Consider the following 18033-nt stretch of genomic DNA (forward strand, 5'->3'; position numbering starts at 1 on the left):
TTATGAATGGGCTGCATGACATGGTCAGCATTTTATGAATGGTGTCCACACTTTAGCCTGCATTTTATGAATGGGCCCCACACTGTGGTCTGCATTTTATGAATGGGCTCCATAACATGGTCAGTATTTTATGAATGGTGTCCACACTTTAGCCTGCATTTTATGAATGGGCCCCACAGTGTGGTCCCGATTTTATGAATGGGATCCACCATGTATTTTGTAGTTTATGAATTGACTTTACATCGTGACCTGGAATTTATAAATGGACTCCACACTGAAACCTGCATTTTATGAACGAGATCAACATTGCAGTTCACATTTTATGGATGGGTGGTAGAATGGGCTTAAAAACGCAGCCTGCCTTTTATGAATGGGCGCCATAACTAAGCTTTTTCTTTTAATGAATGGGCTCCACACTGTGACTGGCATTTTAAGAATGGACTCCATACCTTGGTCAGCATTTTATGAATGGGCTTTGTGCCAATGCCTGCATTTTCTAAAATAGCCCTACAATGTGGCTTTTTCTTTTAATGAATGGACTACACACCTTAGACTGCATTTTATGAATGAGCTTCACACTATGACCTGCAATTTATGGATGGGCTCCACACCATGGCCTGAATTTTATAAATGAGCTGTACACCACAGTCTGCATTTTATGTATGGAATACAAATTGCAGCCTGCATTTTATAAATGGGCTTCACAACATAGTCTACATTTTAAGGCTGCGCTCCACGTCGTGGTCTGTGTTTTTTCAATTGGCTCCACAACATGGTCAGCATTTTATGAATTGTATCCACACTGTAGCCTGCATTTTATGAATGGACCCCACAGTGTGATCTGTAATTTATGAATGGGCTCCACAATGTGTTCTGTAATTTATGAATGGACTCCATATCGTGACCTGGAATTTATGAAACCTTCACATTGAAACCTACATTTAATGAATAGGATCAACATTTTAGTGCACATTTTATGAATGAGCTCCGCACCATGACCTTTTATTTTAATGAAAGGGCTCCACACTGTGACTGGCATTTTATGAATGGACTCAACACCATGGTAAGCATTTTCTAAATGGGCTCCACACTGTGGCCTGCATTTTCAAAATAAGTTCCACATTGTGCCTAATAGACTCCACACCCTAGCCTGCATTTTTTTTAATTAGCTCCACATAATGGCTTGCATTTTATGAATGGCCACCACACCACAGTCCACATTTATTGAATGAACTGCACACCACCGTCCACATATCATGAATGCGTTATGTAATGTATAAATTGGCTCTACACTGAGGCTGGCATTTTATGAATGGCTTCCTTGCCAATGGTCAGCATTTTATGAATGGGCTCCACACTTTGGCCTGCATTTTCTAAATAAGCTCCAAATTGTGGCTTTTTATTTTAATGAATCGACTCCCCATCCTGACTTGCATTTTATGAATTAACTCCACACAATGGCCTGCATTTTATGAATGACCACCACAGTCCACATTTATTGAATGGACTGCACACCGCCATCCACCTTTCATGAATGAGGTTTACACCACCGTCCACATTTCATTAATGTGTTCTGTAATTTATGACTTGGCTTCACGCTGTGGCTGCTATTTTATGAATGGACTCCACACCATGGTCAGCATTTTATGAATGGACTCCACACCATGGTCAGCATTTTATGAATGGACTCCACACCATGGTCAGCATTCTATAAATGGGCTCCACACTGTGGCTGCTATTTTATGAATGGACTCCACACCATGGTCAGCATTTTATGAATGGACTCCACACCATGGTCAGCATTTAATGAATGGACTCAACACCATGGTCAGCATTTTATAAATGGGCTCCACACTGTGGCTGCTATTTTATGAATGGACTCCACACCATGGTCAGCATTTTATGAATGGACTCCACACCATGGTCAGCATTTTATGAATGGACTCCACACCATGGTCAGCATTTTATGAATGGACTCCACACCATGGTCAGCATTTTATAAATGGGCGCCACACTGTGGCTGGCATTTTATGAATGGCTTCCTTGCCATGGTCAGCTTTTATGAATGGGCTCCACACTGCGTTCTGTACTCCACACTATGGGCCATATTACATAAATGGACTCCACCACACTGCATTCTATAAATGGCTTCCCTGCCATGGACTGCATTTTAAGAATGGGCTCTTTACAAAGCAGTAGGACAGTCATGAATCTATATGCTGTCACACTGCACTATATCAATGCTATGGCTTCCCATGATCTCCGCAGAGGGGCGGAGTCTGTGATAATCAATGACTCCTCTTTATTACTCAAGGTAAACAATGACTTTTATTTCTATAAAACCTCAGCTGCTGCAGCGCCCCTGCTGGCCGGCCACATACAGTACAGGGTCTATATCACGTGGTCGGCGATAACTCCGCCTTGCTAGGCATGCTGCACATGCGCAGTTTATTTCCGGCTTCCTCTTCCTGTATCAGCCACGATCACTTCCGCCCATCTCTTTGTGTAGCTCCTCCTAGTAGGCGGGCTGTGCCGGTAGAGGGAGGATGGAGCGGTAGTGAAGATGGAGCGGAGGGTGGTGGAGGGGGAGCGGGGTGCCCGCTGTGAGATGGCCGCCCTCCTCCAGGCCCTGGCTGTGCTCTGTGCCAGCCTCGCCCTGTCCGACCCGGGCTGGCTGCTGCTGAGGGTGGACGGAGAGCCGATTGTGTACGGAGCTTCCTACATCCTCCACCATGGCTTCAACTTCACCGAGACCGGTGAGTGGAGGAGGGGGGATGTAAACAGAAGAGAAGGGGGGTGTAAACAGAAGAGGAGGAGTGGGGAGGATGTAAACAGAAGAGGGGGGTGTAAACAGGAGGAGGGGGAGAAAATGTAAACAGAAGAGGAGAATGAGGAGGGGGGAGAGGATATAAACGGAGGAGGAGGGGGAGGATGTAAACAGAAGAGGAGGGGGTGTAAACAGAAGAGGAGGGGGGGTGTAAACAGAAGAGGAGGGGGAGGGGTGTAAACAGAAGAGGAGGGGGAGGGGTGTAAACAGAAGAGGAGGGGGGTGTAAACAGAAGAGGAGGAGGGGTGTAAACAGAAGAGGAGGAGGGGTGTAAACAGAAGAGGAGGGGGGGGGTGTAAACAGAAGAGGAGGAGGGGGGTGTAAACAGAAGAGGAGGAGGATGTAAACAGAAGAGGAGGAGGAGGGGGGATGTAAACAGAAGAGGAGGGGGTGTAAACAGGAGGAGGGGGAGAGGATGTAAACAGAAGAGGAGGGGGAGAAAATGTAAACAGAAGAGGAGAATGAGGAGGGGGGAGAGGATATAAACGGAGGGGGAGGATGTAAACAGAAGAGGAGGGGGGGTGTAAACAGAAGAGGAGGGGGAGGGGTGTAAACAGAAGAGGAGGAGGAGGGGGGGTGTAAACAGAAGAGGAGGAGGGGTGTAAACAGAAGAGGAGGGGGTGTAAACAGAAGAGGAGGAGTGGGGAGGATGTAAACAGAAGAGGAGGGGGATGTAAACAGAAGAGGAGGAGGATGTAAACAGAAGAGGAGGAGGAGGGAGGATGTAAACAGAAGAGGAGGAGGAGGGGGGATGTAAACAGAAGAGGAGGAGTGGGGAGGATGTAAACAGAAGAGGAGGGGGGATGTAAACGGAAGAGGATGTAAACAGAAGAGGAGGAGGAGGAGGGAGGATGTAAACAGAAGAGGAGGAGGAGGGGGGATGTAAACAGAAGAGGAGGGGGGATGTAAACAGAAGAGGAGGAGGGAGGATGTAAACAGAAGAGGAGGAGAAGGGGAGGATGTAAACGGAGGAGGAGGGGGGGGATGTAAACAGAAGAGGAGGAGGGGGGATGTAAACAGAAGAGGAGGAGGGGGGATGTAAACAGACGAGGAGGAGAAGGGGAGGATGTAAACGGAGGAGGGGGGATGTAAACAGAAGAGGAGGAGGGGGGGATGTAAACAGAAGAGGAGGAGGGGGAGGATGTAAACAGAGGAGGAGAAGGGGGGGGGATGAAACGGAAGAGGGGGAGAATGTAAACAGAGGAGGAGGAGGGGGTGTAAACAGGAGGAGGGGGAGAGGATGTAAACAGAAGAGGAGAATGAGGAGGGGGGAGAGGATATGAACGGAGGAGGGGGGAGGATGTAAACAGAAGAGGAGGGGGGGGTGTAAACAGAAGAGGAGGGGGAGGGGTGTAAACAGAAGAGGAGGGGGAGGGGTGTAAACAGAAGAGGAGGGGGGGTGTAAACAGAAGAGGAGGGGGGGTGTAAACAGAAGAGGAGGAGGGGGGGTGTAAACAGAAGGGGAGGATGTAAACAGAAGAGGAGGGAGGATGTAAACAGAAGAGGAGGGGGGTGTAAACAGAAGAGGAGGAGGAGGGGGAGAGGATGTAAACAGAAGAGGAGGGGGAGAAAATGTAAACAGAAGAGGAGAATGAGGAGGGGGGAGAGGATATAAACGGAGGAGGGGGGAGGATGTAAACAGAAGAGGAGGGGGGGTGTAAACAGAAGAGGAGGGGGAGGGGTGTAAACAGAAGAGGAGGGGGAGGGGTGTAAACAGAAGAGGAGGGGGAGGGGTGTAAACAGAAGAGGAGGGGGGGTGTAAACAGAAGAGGAGGGGGAGGGGTGTAAACAGAAGAGGAGGGAGGATGTAAACAGAAGAGGAGGGAGGATGTAAACAGAAGAGGAGGGAGGATGTAAACAGAAGAGGAGGAGGAGGGGGGATGTAAACAGAAGAGGAGGGGGGGTGTAAACAGAAGAGGAGGAGGAGGGGGGGGATGTAAACAGAAGAGGAGGAGTGGGGAGGATGTAAACAGAAGAGGAGGGGGGATGTAAACAGAAGAGGAAGAGGATGTAAACAGAAGAGGAGGAGGAGGGAGGATGTAAACAGAGGAGGAGGAGGGGGGGATGTAAACAGAAGAGGAGGGGGGATGTAAACAGAAGAGGAGGGGGGATGTAAACAGAAGAGGAGGGGGGATGTAAACAGAAGAGGAGGGGGGATGTAAACAGAAGAGGAGGGGGGATGTAAACAGAAGAGGAGGAGAAGGGGGGGGATGTAAACAGAATAGGAGGAGAAGGGGAGGATGTAAACGGAGGAGGAGGGGGGGGATGTAAACAGAAGAGGAGGAGGGGGGATGTAAACAGAAGAGGAGGAGGGGGGATGTAAACAGAAGGGGAGGATGTAAACGGAGGAGGGGGATGTAAACAGAAGAGGAGGAGGAGGGAGGATGTAAACAGAAGGGGAGGATGTAAACAGAAGAGGAGGAGGAGGGGGGATGTAAACAGAAGAGGAGGAGGGGGGATGTAAACAGAAGGGGAGGATGTGAACGGAGGAGGGGGATGTAAACAGAAGAGGAGGAGGGGGATGTAAACAGAAGAGGAGGAGGGGGGATGTAAACAGAGGAGGAGGAGGAGGAGGGGGGATGTAAACAGACGAGGAGGAGAAGGGGAGGATGTAAATGGAGGAGGGGGGGATGTAAACAGAAGAGGAGGAGGATGTAAACAGAAGAGGAGGAGGGGGAGGATGTAAACAGAGGAGGAGGATGTAAACAGAGGAGGAGAAGGAGGGGGGGGGGTGAAACAGAAGAGGAGGAGGGGGAGAATGTAAACAGAGGAGGAGGAGGGGGCTGTAAACAGAAGAGGAGGGGGAGAAAATGTAAACAGAAGAGGAGAATGAGGAGGGGGGGAGAGGATATAAACAGAGGAGGAGGGGGAGGATGTAAACGAGGAGGAGGGGGGAGGATGTAAACAGAAGAGGAGGGGGGGGAGGATGTAAACGGAGGAGGAGGGGGGATCATGTAAACGGAGGAGGATGTAAACGGAAGAGGAGGGGGGGGAATGTAAACAGAAGAGTAGGAGGAGGAGGGGGGGTGTAAACAGAAGAGGAGGGGGGGATGTAAACAGAAGAGGAGGAGGGGAAGGATGTAAACGGAGGAGGGGGAGGATGTAAACAGAAGAGGAGGGGGGGGAGGATGTAAACAGAAAAGGAGGAGGAGGGGGGGAGAGATGACCATACACCGTACCATCTGATTGGACGATATTCTTTATATTGTATGCCAGGGCTTAACAAATTTTGCTTGAAATCCAGGAGTCAGCTAAAAAAGTTAGGAGCCGTTTTTTTTTTTTTCGGGCATGCTGAATGTCCGGCTTCTCGGACCGGATGCCATACACACGGCCCCAATGACGGCCAGGTTTTTTTGAACCGGCTGATGTTGCCCGGCATTGGACCCGTGTGTACTTTGCTAACTTCTTCTGAGAGATATTAAAGGAACGCTCCAACCACCATCACCACCTCAGTGATTTGAAGTGGTGATGGTGGGAGGAGTCAGAAACACGGCACATGCTGGGATACTTACAATTATGTGCTGGGGGCTTCTTGCACCCCCTAGTACATGTGACTTACTGCTGGTGGGAAATGCTGGCTCCTGAGACACATGACAGACAACGGAGAGTGTGAGGAGTGTTGCAGGAGGAAGCATGCGGCTGCAGTAGAGAGCAGAGCGGATGTCTCCTGTATCTCTCCTCTTGGAGGCGGAGTACGTTTGCTATGACTCCACCTGTGACAGGACGGAGCCAGAACTACACAGGAAGCATCGCCTCCATTCTGTCCCAGCTGACAGACGCCGTTCTGTCTCCAGACATCCCGAGTCTCCTGCGAGGAGCGGGAGTCTCCCACATGCGGGCGCGGCACTTGCGGGTGTCAGGGAGCCGCAGCCCGCATGCTGGAGACTTCCGCACCTCGCAGGAGACTCAGGATGTTTGGAGACAAGACACTTGGCTCAGGGTAACCCAGGTGCCAGGCTGCTAATTCTAGCCGCCAATGCGACCTGGCGCCTGGGGGTGGTCGATCCCCGCTGTATGCAGTTGGATGCGTTTTCTCAATGTAAAATCTAAATAAACGCAGATTTCCATTGCGTCAGTGTAAGAAAAATAAAATGTCCCCTTTAAATACTGAGGCCCCGTTCACATTATGTGTTTTGTATTGGCGACCAGATGCACATTTGGATGCTTTCATTTTTTGTGGCCCCCCAAATGCCATATGATTGCGGCCTGACAATCACTGCAGAACTCATGCTAAGCTTGTCGCTCCAAAAAGGGGGCAGGATCTTCTTTGGGGTGACAAACGCACATAGGGGGCGGGCCATTGTAGTGAATGTGCGAAAATTGTGAGTGAGGACGCTCATTCCTGCTACACAATATGTGAATGGGGCCTGATTGCTGTACTGCACTGTTGAAAAGTCCTGCATGCAGCATCTTCACCCACATGCCCTCTGGAAGGTTTATCCCCCTTAATGCCCAGGCCATTTTTGTGATACGGCACTGCGTTACTTTAACTGACAGTTTTGCGGTCGTGTGACCCAAATAAAATTGATGTCCTTTTTTTCCCCACAAATAGAACTTTCTTTTGGTGGGATTTAATCACCTGTGCAGTGATTTTTTTTTTTTTGCGTTATAAACAAACTTTGTTATAAAACATATCCCATGAAAAAAAAAAATATTCTTCATCAATTTAGGCCAATCTTTATTCTGCCCCATTATTTTTGGTAAAAAAAAAATCCCAATAAGAGTATATTGATTGGTTTACGCAAAAGTTATCGCATCTACAAACTATGGGATATATTTATTTTTATTAGTAATAGCGGCGATCAGCAACTTATAGCAGGACTGCGATATTACGGGAGATAGTCGGGACACTAAAGCCCCGTACACACGTACCGATTGTCGGCCGTAAATATTCGGCCACCGAACGATCGGCCGTTTGTCGGCTTGTTAGTATGATGCTTCCGACAACCGACAGCGCATTTTCGGCCGAACATAATCGGGTGTGCAGGCATTAAAATTTTTGTTGGCCAACACCAGAACGGCCGATTGTTCGCCAGTCAGTACAGATTTCGGCCGACAGACAGCAGAATAGCAAGACTGGGCATGCTCAGAAAAGAAAAAAGACAAGGAAAGTTAACCATCACATGACATCACTTCTGCAGTCGGCTGTTGTTGGCCGACAAAATTCATGTGCAGTCTTTTGCAGTTTTCAACAGACACGACAGCCCTGGACAAAAGACGGCCGATCGTTCGGCCGACGATCGCTACGTGTGTACGGGGCTTAAGGCGAGGTTCACACTGGTGCAATGACAGACATCACATGTGATTCACGTCGCATTGCTGTGCAGATCACATGTGATGTCTATGCGATGCGAATTCAGCAATACAAACTGTATGGCTGGAATCGCATCACACCCGCACAAAAATGGCGCCGGACCCTGTTTTTTGGGTCCGCACTGGAATCTGATCCCATGGTTGTTCACACATATGCAATCTGATTTCTGCACCATTTCACAGTTCGCACTGCAATCTGTGAACCGATCTGGGGGTGTCATGACTTTACATCGACACCCGCAGCAGTTCACAGATGTCAGTGTGAACCATCTGTGATTCAGGTGCGGTGCGGAGATTCGCATGGTTTCCTGCATCGCAAAAGTGTGAATCCAGCCTCACTGATGCTTTTTGGGGACCAGTGACACTAATACAGTAATCACTGCTAAAAATATGCACTGTCACTGTACTAATGACACTGGCTGGGAAGGGGTTAACATCAGGGGCCATCAAAGGGTTAACTGTGTGCCTAGCCAGTGTTTTACTACACTGCGGGGGAGGTGCTTTTACTAGAGGAAGGCATGGGTCAGTGTTGCTGCTTTCCCTCCTGTCCGAACGATGATCTGTACCAAAGCATCCGCAGGTGAAATCAAGTCCGCCATACCCGCCGATCAGCTTCCGATCTGTATAATCACAGCAGGAGTGGGCCACGGGAGACGTGCGCCCCAGACCTAGAAGTTCAGGATTACGTACTAGGTAGTCACCTTGCCGCCATATATTTAGGTTATACAGAGGGTACGCGGTTTTAAAAAAATAAAATAAATAAATAAAATGTATTTGTTTTGGCCCAAGAACCACATGGCGCTCCAGTCCTGCAAGGGCATAGAGACGAGTGGTGGCCATCCTGGCTTCACTTGACTTTGTCCAGCAAACGGCTGCATCGGATCACTCCAAGGCTTTACCGATGGGTCCGGTAAGCCCAGAAACTGCCGGAAAGTGGCGGGGGGCACACCCCTCCCGCTTCTAAAAGTGATCCTGTGGCGAATCCCCGGGACCACTTTTATCTGACACGGAACCGGCCATAGTAAAAAATGATACCAGCGTTATAGCTGCAACACCAATATTAAAGTAGAACTTAAGTCAAAACTTTTTTTTTTTTTTTAGTTTTGGGGAGGGGTTAGAACCTGTCAGGTTTTTATTGCCGTCTGTGCCCCCGTTAGGGAGATTCACCCTCTCTATTTGTCCTGTTAAATATTATTTAAAGTAAAAGAAAATCCCACATTTTGGGTTATCCCCAGAAAAGTAACTGAAGGGAAATCTTCCAGTGGGGATACTAGTTCTGGTGACCTGGGGGTCCCCTAGGAATTTCCTTAACCTCCCTGGGGGTATTTCCGAGTGTGGCTCGGGGTTAATTTTCAGTACCAAAAGCGGTAACCCTGAGCCACACTTGGGATTACCTTGTAGTGAAATTTACCTTGTCCCTACCATCCCCCGATGTCCTCCAGCTGATGCCGGCGTTCTATCAGATTCTGCAACCGGAAGTGACGTTCAGACGAGAAAACTTACTGCGCATGTGCCATGTGTTCCAACATGGCCGCTATGCATTCTAATAGCTTTCCTAATGTGACAGAACACGAAACAGCAGCAGACATATTCTTGCACCTACACAACTCTTGAATTTCAGACTGATTTTAGCAGTAAACTCCCCTTATATACTGAAATAGTTTATTTCACCGCGACCGAGTGTAATAGTCTATTTCACTATATAATCAGGTTGTCGCTTAGCAGTGCGGGGTGTACCAAGATGGCCGCCGCCACCTTCTACCTGCAGGTTTCTCGCTATATTTACTATATTACAATAATAATAGAAATGTAATACTGGTATTCAGTCTATAAGGTCAGTTTACTGGTAAAATAAATTTAAAACTCAAGACTTGCATGGGTGTAAGAAGATGTCAGTCGCTGCTTTGTGTTCTGTCACATTAGGAAACCTATTGGAATGCATAGCGGCCATGTTGGAATGCATGGCGCATGCGCAGTAAGTTTTTCTTTCCAAACGTCCCTTCTGGTTGAAGAATCTGATAGGTGGTAATTGCACATCACAGTGCAGAGGTTCACAGGGGAGTTCTATGGACTCAGCAGGGGTCGTCATGTTGGTCTGCAGCTCTCCTGCAAGGGTTTAGTAGCCCCTTTGGTTACATTGATGTGTGACATGTTGAAAGGATTGATCCCCCGCAGCGCTACTTCACAACTAGTGGGCAAGCTGCGGATTTGGACACAGTTTAAGGCTCCAAGCCTTTAAGCCTGGCTCTGAGGAAGAGGCACGGCCTCGAAACGCGTCAGCCCCCTGCTTCCAGTAAAGACGTTGATCCTCTGGTAGGAGGCAGGTGTATGGAATTGATGTGCCTGAACTTCATGTTTGTTTGTGAGTATTTGATTTTAAACAATTTCATCCAAATAAACTTGCTGAGGATAATGCGCTAGGCTGGTGCGCCCTTCTTTTGCTTTGTATTTTCAGTGTCTGGTCGACCACCCTGGTCGTAAGGGGCAGCAAAGCCTAGCCATCGTGGATGCCTAATATCAGCACGAGTTCCGGGATTGAGACAGCCTGAGGACCAGGTTCCGAGCGCAGGAAAGGGGGTGCTGTTCAGCACTTATCTTTTTCAGAACTAGCTTTGCAGCACGTTTTTTCTAACGTCCCGTGTACATGGAGCCTTAGTTCCCATTGGGGTGTCTGACTCCGCAGTGAGCCCAATGCCAAGTGTAGGGGTGATATGAAATGGTGATGTAATGATGTTTCATTAATCTATGAATCTATCTTTTATTGCTGTTTTGGAAAATGTTTATTATCTGTAGCGTTTATAACAATCTTCTGTTATTACCATTGTCCAAATGATGTCAAGATAGTACCTTTTGTCCTAGTGCTGCTCATGGACTGTTTGAATGTCTTGTATTCCTTCTAAAACTTTAATAAAAATGAATTAAACAGAAATGATTGATTGGTTCTCTTTCCTGTTGCCCAGGTACACACCAGCTGCTCCATAAAACCGGACTTTATATCCTGGCCCTGATTGTGTTTTGCTGCTACGTCAATATCCTCATCGGATCCTTCGCCTTCATGCTGGACTTTGTGAGGGTCCGGATTAACATCTCCACAATCCTGCACTTCATTACAGGTAATTCACTTCTATCTGGATACTTTGGAGAAGGAGTAGAAACTCTGTCAGGTTTTTATTGTCCCTGATTGGAATATTCTTGTCCAGTGAGAGGACCAGGAAGTGATGGAAAGTCTAAGGCCCCTTTCACACACGGAGTCCGTTCAGATCCGCTTGTCAGTTTTTTTTTTTGGTGGATCTGATCGGATGCTCCATGCATCTCTATGGGGCATCGGATGTCAGCGGAGATATGGCGGCTGACATCCGATCCGATCCGTCAAAACCGGACGGATGGAAACCCTATTTTCCATTCGTCGATCAGATCGGATGAGAATGGACAGACGTTCCGTTCCCATCCGATTCCACCATAGAGAAGAATGGGGACCTGCTGTCTCCGCACACAGCACGGTGACACAGCTGTCATCTGCCTGCTCAGCGGGGGATCAGCGGATCGATCCCCTGCTGAGAAAAATGGAGTCCGCCTGACCGGCTCAGTGTGTGAAAGGGGCCTAAGGCTCTAACAAGTATATAACCATGTCTGTCTTAGGCCTCGTTTACATGGAGACATATTGATGTTGTACCCCATGTGAGGGCCGTGTTTAGCCCCACAGGCACGGCTACTTCTCCCGTCATGGCATCTGCCTGGGGACCGAAACGCATAGGGGTTGATTTACTAAAACTGGGGAGTGCAAAATCTGGTTCAGCTCTGCAGAGAAACCAATCGGCTTCCAGGGTTTTTCTTTTTTTGTTGACAAAGCTTAACCACTTCCGGACCGCCTGCTGTGTATTTACACAGAGACTTTGATGTTAAATACCGGTATTATGGCAGCAGATGGCTGCTATAACCCCAGTATTTCTCAACACGGCCGGTGGTCCTCTCTAACATAAAGTGGTCCCAGCGGCAGATCTCTAATTAAAGGGATGTTTACATTCCTTGTACAGGCGGTCCCCGGGTTACAAACAAGATAGGGACTGTAGGTTTGTTATGTCGAATTTATTTGTAAGTTGGAACAGGTACATTTTTTAAGTGTAGCTCCACCCAAAATAATAATTTTTAAGTTTTTTGGATAGCATAGGGAAGGGTTAACACCCCTGTACCATTCGTTTTGCTGTCTGTACCCCTGTTCAGAAGATTTCACCTCACTTTCTGTCCCCTATGACCAGGGGTGTCAAACTCAATTTCATCACGGGCCGCATCAGTGTTATGGTTGCCCTCAAAGGACCAGTTGCATCCGTAAGACTAGTTTTCCAAAGCACCCTACTCCCCCCCCTTACATCAGATGTCAAGAGACCACCCCCCCCATTATAAGAGGTCAAATGTCCCCCACCTTCTTTTACATCACAGTACATCCCCTTTACCTTGTGCTGCTGCCTGAAAGAAGCTGTGGATGTAGCTGGGAAGCAGAAAGTGCAGGGTCTAGAGGAGGACCAGAGGAGGGCTGGAGTTTGCTGAATGCTAAGACCAGGGGAGGCAGAGGGAGCTGGAGCAGCACAGAATCTGTTTGAGGAAGTCTGTCCTTCTCTTTGCTGCCAAATGCTGAGACAAGGTTTGGACAGAGATGAGGGGGTCAACGCAGCTGCAGGAGAGGTGCGAGGGTCACATGAAATAGCCTGGAGGGCCACATTCGGCCCTCAGGCCTTGTGTTTGACACATGTGCCTATGACAATCGGATTTTGAAAATTTTTGGTTGTTTTGGAAACAAGGCTTAGTGATAAAGCTTCAGGCTACGTTCACATGTGGGTGTAGCGGATCGCAGGCAGAATCGCCACGATTCTGCCCGCGATCTGGAATCATTGCAAATCGCGGGATGCCTGTGCGATGCCCGTGATTTGCAATGGCACCCCAAACGCTGTGCGATGTTGCCGTGATTTCCACCTGCCGAATCGCGGTAACATCTCGCAAACAGAATCGCGGGACGCATGACGCCCAAAAGAAGCTCTTGTACCTTTTTGCGCGTCTGCAATGAGCAGCAAATGAGATCACCTGTGATGTAATTTAGTTATCTTGCAAACCTGGCCTGTTAGTGGGCCCCGAGGACCGGAGTTGAGGACCACTGCCTTAAGTGACCACCACTAACTTGACCTAAATAAACACATTTTTTGAATGCCGCCATAACAGATGGTGTATATAAAAATATGTTAACTCTTCTCACTCTTAAAGAATAAACAAACATCAAAAAATTAAAGCGCATGTGCAAATTATAAATATAAACGTACAATATTAAATCAAATGCATCAATTTATAAACAGATAATACAATCCATCTTATTGGCATATAAAAAGTCCAATATAAATATGCCAAATAATAAAGTGCTCAGTGCTTATGAACATCTAAAGATATCCAGTTCAAAGTGCTCTGTGCTCCTTAAAAAGAACCAGGTGGCCCCTTACCAGACGGTATGTATCTCGATTATAGAGAACAAACAAGCCTGCACTCCAACTCCACAATAGATATTGTCAATGGTCAGACATTTCTGCTATAGCAGTCTCGATGGTGGAATGAGCTTAAACATCCCCCATCTCGCCGGCCATGATGAATGGGCAGAGTTTACACGTGACGTCATCACGGCCGGCGATATCAGTGGCACCGTGGCCGGATTGTTTTTCACACACTGCTTGTGATTCACAGCCTTGCTGGAAGTGCAACCTTGTATTTTAAATAAAGTTCACTTTGCTGTTTTACGCCTACGAGGCTTCTCTCTGTTTACATTTTATACGTGCCTGAAGGGTGAGAGGTTCTATGATCCTAAGGACACGTTTTGAAGTCATATGATCACTGTTAGAATCCAGAAGCCAGGTTCGTTTTGAGGGTCAAATGATCACTGTTAGAATCCGGGTTTGTTCTTAGGTCATATGATCACTGTTAGAATCCAGAAACTGGGTTCGTTTTGAGGTCATTCTCATTGATAGAATCCAGAACCCAGGTTTGTTTTTAGGTCATATGATCAATGTTAGAATCCAGAATCCAGGTTCGTTTTGAGGGTCAAATTATCACTGTTAGAATCCAGAACCTGGGTTTGTTTTGAGGTCATATGATCACTGTTAGAATCCAGAACCCGGATTTGTTTTGAGGTCATATGATCGCTGATAAAAGCCACCGCCTGGGTGTTTGCAGTTACGTGACCACTTTTAGAATTAGAACCCGGGTTCTGTTGAAGGGTCTCATGGCCGTTGTTGGACCCCATAGCCTAAACAAAAGTGTGGAAAGTGGTTTCCCCCAAGGTTCTGTCCTGGGACCAGTCCAGTTTAATTTATTCATAAATGATCTAGAGGAGGGGATATCTAGTACAATCTCAGTATTTACAGATGATACTAAACTAAGCATGCCAATATCTTCTATGCAGGATGTGGAAACCTTACAAGCGGACCTGAACATAATAACGGGGTGGGCAACTACATGGCAGATGAGGTTCAATGTTGAAGAATGTAAAGTAATGCACCTGGGTGCCAGAAACCAGAAAGCAAGCTACTCACTAGGGGGGGAACCTCTGGGTGAGTCTAGGATGGGAAAAGGACCTGGGGGTACTGGTAGACAACAGGCTTGGCAGTGGCATGCAATGCCAAGCCGCTGCAAGCAAAGCCAACAGAATACTGGGATGTATAAAAAAGGGGATTCACTCCAGAAATAAAGAGATTATTCTCCCTCTCTACAAGGCTCTGGTCCGGCCACATCTGGAGTATGCTGTCCAGTTCTGGGCACCGGTCCTCAGGAAGGATGTGCTGGAATTGGAGAGAGTCCAGAGAAGGGCAACTAAGATAATTAGGGGAATGGAGGGCATCGGCTATGAGGAAAGACTACAAGCCCTGAACTTATTCTCTCTGGAGAAGAGACGATTGAGGGGGGATATGATATCAATGTACAAATACTGTACTGGAGACCCTAGCATAAGGAACAAACTTTTTAGAGAAAGGGAATACAATAAGACACGTGCCCACTCACTAAAACTAGAGGAAAGGCGGTTTAACCTTAAAATACGTAAGTGGTTCTTCACTGTCAGAGCAGTAAGGATGTGGAATTCTCTTCCACAAGCAGTGGTATCAGCAGGGAGCATCGAAAGTTTCAAAAAGCTATTAGATGGGCACCTTAAAGACCACAACATACAGGGGTATACAATGTACAACATACAGGGGTATACAATGTACAACATACAGGGGTATACAATGTACGGGTAACATCAAACACACACAGGTTGAACTGGATGGACTGATGTCTTTTTTTCAATTTCACAAACTATGTAAAGGATCATGGTAGAATAATATTTTGTAGCCCTGAATAAATAATCCATCTTGTGACAATTTGGTGTTTTTCTTGTTTTGCAGTTGTTTCATCGGCAGCGTCTGTGGCTCTCTGCTCCTACCTTTATGTGTTGCTCCGTGATGAAGTCCACTTCCAGGTCATTAACCTCTCAGCAAACTATGTAAAGATGGGAGACAGTTTCTACTTTGCCATCTCTACCTTCCTGGCTGCTATCTGTGCATTTCTTCTTAGTTGTTGTGCAAGGAAGTACCGAAGAGACTATGACACGGAAAACCACGTCTCAGGCACTGAAGTTACCACTCCCCTTCTGCAGGACTGTGAGAGCCCAGATACCCCAGGGGAGTATGGGTAATACGTAGGACCATGCTACATGGGCAGCCCAAGGTCCCCAAGTGGGGGAAATTGGAAGCTGTTAGGATTTGCAGCTACTCGGCCGATGGCTGACTTATACTGTGCAATCTAGCGTAGGACCAAATGTTTGCATTGAAGGAAACCTTTCATGAGCAAATCAAATACAAAATTCCTGCTCACTGTATAACCGGCACTCTTCAGTACCATCATTTTATCCCTAACTTTCCTGTCCACTAGCTTAAAGAGTAACTCCACTTTTGTTGTGAAAAATACAATCTCCTCTGGGTGATCAATGTACTTTGCAGGGAATTTAACAAACTTTGTAGCAGTATTCCTACCTGTTTTTGCTCTGAAAACGCTGTTTGTTTTTTCCTCATATTTTTGGGATTCTGATTCTGAATAGGAGTATGCAGGTAATGCCTAAAATCTGACATGCATCTCAGTGCAGACGTGTGGGAAATTCAGTGAACCAATCACAGAAGCAAAAAAATTACATTTCTGGAGAGCGTTCTGTACAGCAACTGTGTACAGAACTCCTCCAGGCTGCCATATTGCATTGCATTTTACAGAAAATTACTGCGGCTGCAGATTGAAAAGGAAAGGTCATTTTTAATAACATTCAATTACAATATGATTTGTGTCGCAAGTCGCAGTTACAGACTGGCCCATTGTAGCTTTACTGCTACAGGGCAGCTGCTCTACGCAGAATAATCGTGTGTGTGTGTGTATATATATATATATATATATATATATATATATATATATATATATATATATATATATTTAAAATTACACTGCTCAAAAAAAATTAAAGAAACCCTTTTTAATCAAAGTATAGCATCAAGTCAATTAAACTCCTGGGATATTTATAAGGTTAGTTAAGTAGCAGAGGGGGTTGTTAATCAGTTTCAGCTGCTTTTAACAGGTGTGCTAGATAGGCAACAATGAGACAACCACCAAAACAGGAATGGTTTTACAGGGGAAGGCCACTGACAGTTTTTTTTTTCCCCTACTCCTCTTTTCTGACTGTTTTTACTGGTTTTGCGTTTGGCTAGGGTCAGTATCACTACTGGTAGCATGAGGAGATACCTGGACCCTATAGAGGTTGCACGGGCATTCCAACTCCTCCAGGAAGGCACATCAGTATGTGCCATTGCCAGAAGGTTTGCTGTGTCTCTCAGCACAGTCTCAGGAGCATGGAGGAGATTCCAGGATACAGGCAATTACGGTAGGAGAGCTGGACAGGGCTGTAGAAGGTCCTTAACCCATCAGCAGGACCGGTATCAGCTCCTGTGTGCAAAGAGGAACAGGATGAGCACTGCCAGAGCCCTACAAAATGACCTCCAGCAGACCACTGGTGTGAATATCTCTGACCAAACAATTAGAAGCAGACTTCATGAGGTTGGCCTGAGGGCCCGATGTCCTCTTGTGTGCCCTGTGCTCACTGCCCGGCACCATGGGGCTCGATTGGCATTTTTCAATTGAACACCAGAATTGGCAGGTCCTCCACTGGCGCCCTGTGCTTTTCACAGATGGGAGCAGGTTCACCCTGAGCACATGTGACAGACATGAAAGGGTCTGGAGAAGCCGTGGAGAATGTTATGCTTGCCTGTAACATCGTTCAGCATTAATGGTTTGGTGGTGGGTCAGTGATGGTCTGGGAAGGCATATCCATGGAGGGACGCACAGACCTCTACAGGCTAGATAATGGCACCCTGACTGCCATTAGGTATGGGGATGAAATCCTTGTACCCATTGTCAGACCCTACGCTGGTGCAGTGGGTCCTTGGACCTCATATGGCGAGAGTATGCAGCCAGTTCCTGGAAGTTGAAGTAATTGGTACCATTGAATGGCCCTCATGCTCGCATGACCTAAATCCAATAGAACACCTCTGGGACATTATGTTTCGGTCCAATTCGCTGCTGCCAGGTTGCATCTCAGCCTGTATAGGAGCTCAGTGAGGCCCTGGTCCAGATCTGGGAGGAAATACCCCAGGACACCATCCATTGTCTCATTAGAAGCATGCTCCAACATTACCAGGCATGCATACAAGCACGTGGGGGCCATAAAACTACTGAGTACCATTTTGAGTTGCTGCAATGAAATTTCAGCAATATGGACTAGGCTGCTGCATTTTTTCCCTTTGATTTTTGGGGCGTCTTTGAATTCAGTCCTCTGTAGGTTGATAATT

At 47.1% G+C, this 18033-nt stretch overlaps 1 protein-coding gene across 1 annotated transcript; it reads left to right on the top strand.

Annotated features, from left to right (window-relative positions):
* Positions 1 to 2482: 2482 nt before the first annotated feature.
* On the top strand, positions 2483 to 16111 carry LOC309568572 (uncharacterized protein). Its single transcript, XM_082274271.1, has 3 exons — positions 2483 to 2756; positions 11101 to 11253; positions 15553 to 16111. Exons 1-3 carry the CDS (start codon positions 2564 to 2566, stop codon positions 15840 to 15842), a joined length of 636 nt encoding a protein of 211 aa, XP_082130397.1. The 5' UTR covers positions 2483 to 2563; the 3' UTR covers positions 15843 to 16111.
* The last annotated feature ends 1922 nt before the right edge of the window (positions 16112 to 18033 follow it).

Source organism: Pelophylax lessonae (genome assembly GCF_965119305.1).
Source record: "Pelophylax lessonae genome assembly, chromosome: 1".
NCBI lineage: Eukaryota > Metazoa > Chordata > Amphibia > Anura > Ranidae > Pelophylax > Pelophylax lessonae.

Excerpts from the sequence above, each read along its gene's own strand:
- LOC309568572 (XM_082274271.1), top strand. The coding sequence starts at position 2,564 with ATGGAGCGGAGGGTGGTGGAGGGGGAGCGGGGTGCCCGCTGTGAGATG. Across the intron at positions 2,757-11,100 it reads CTTCAACTTCACCGAGACCG|GTACACACCAGCTGCTCCAT; the intron begins GTGAGTGGAGGA and ends CCTGTTGCCCAG. Across the intron at positions 11,254-15,552 it reads AATCCTGCACTTCATTACAG|TTGTTTCATCGGCAGCGTCT; the intron begins GTAATTCACTTC and ends CTTGTTTTGCAG.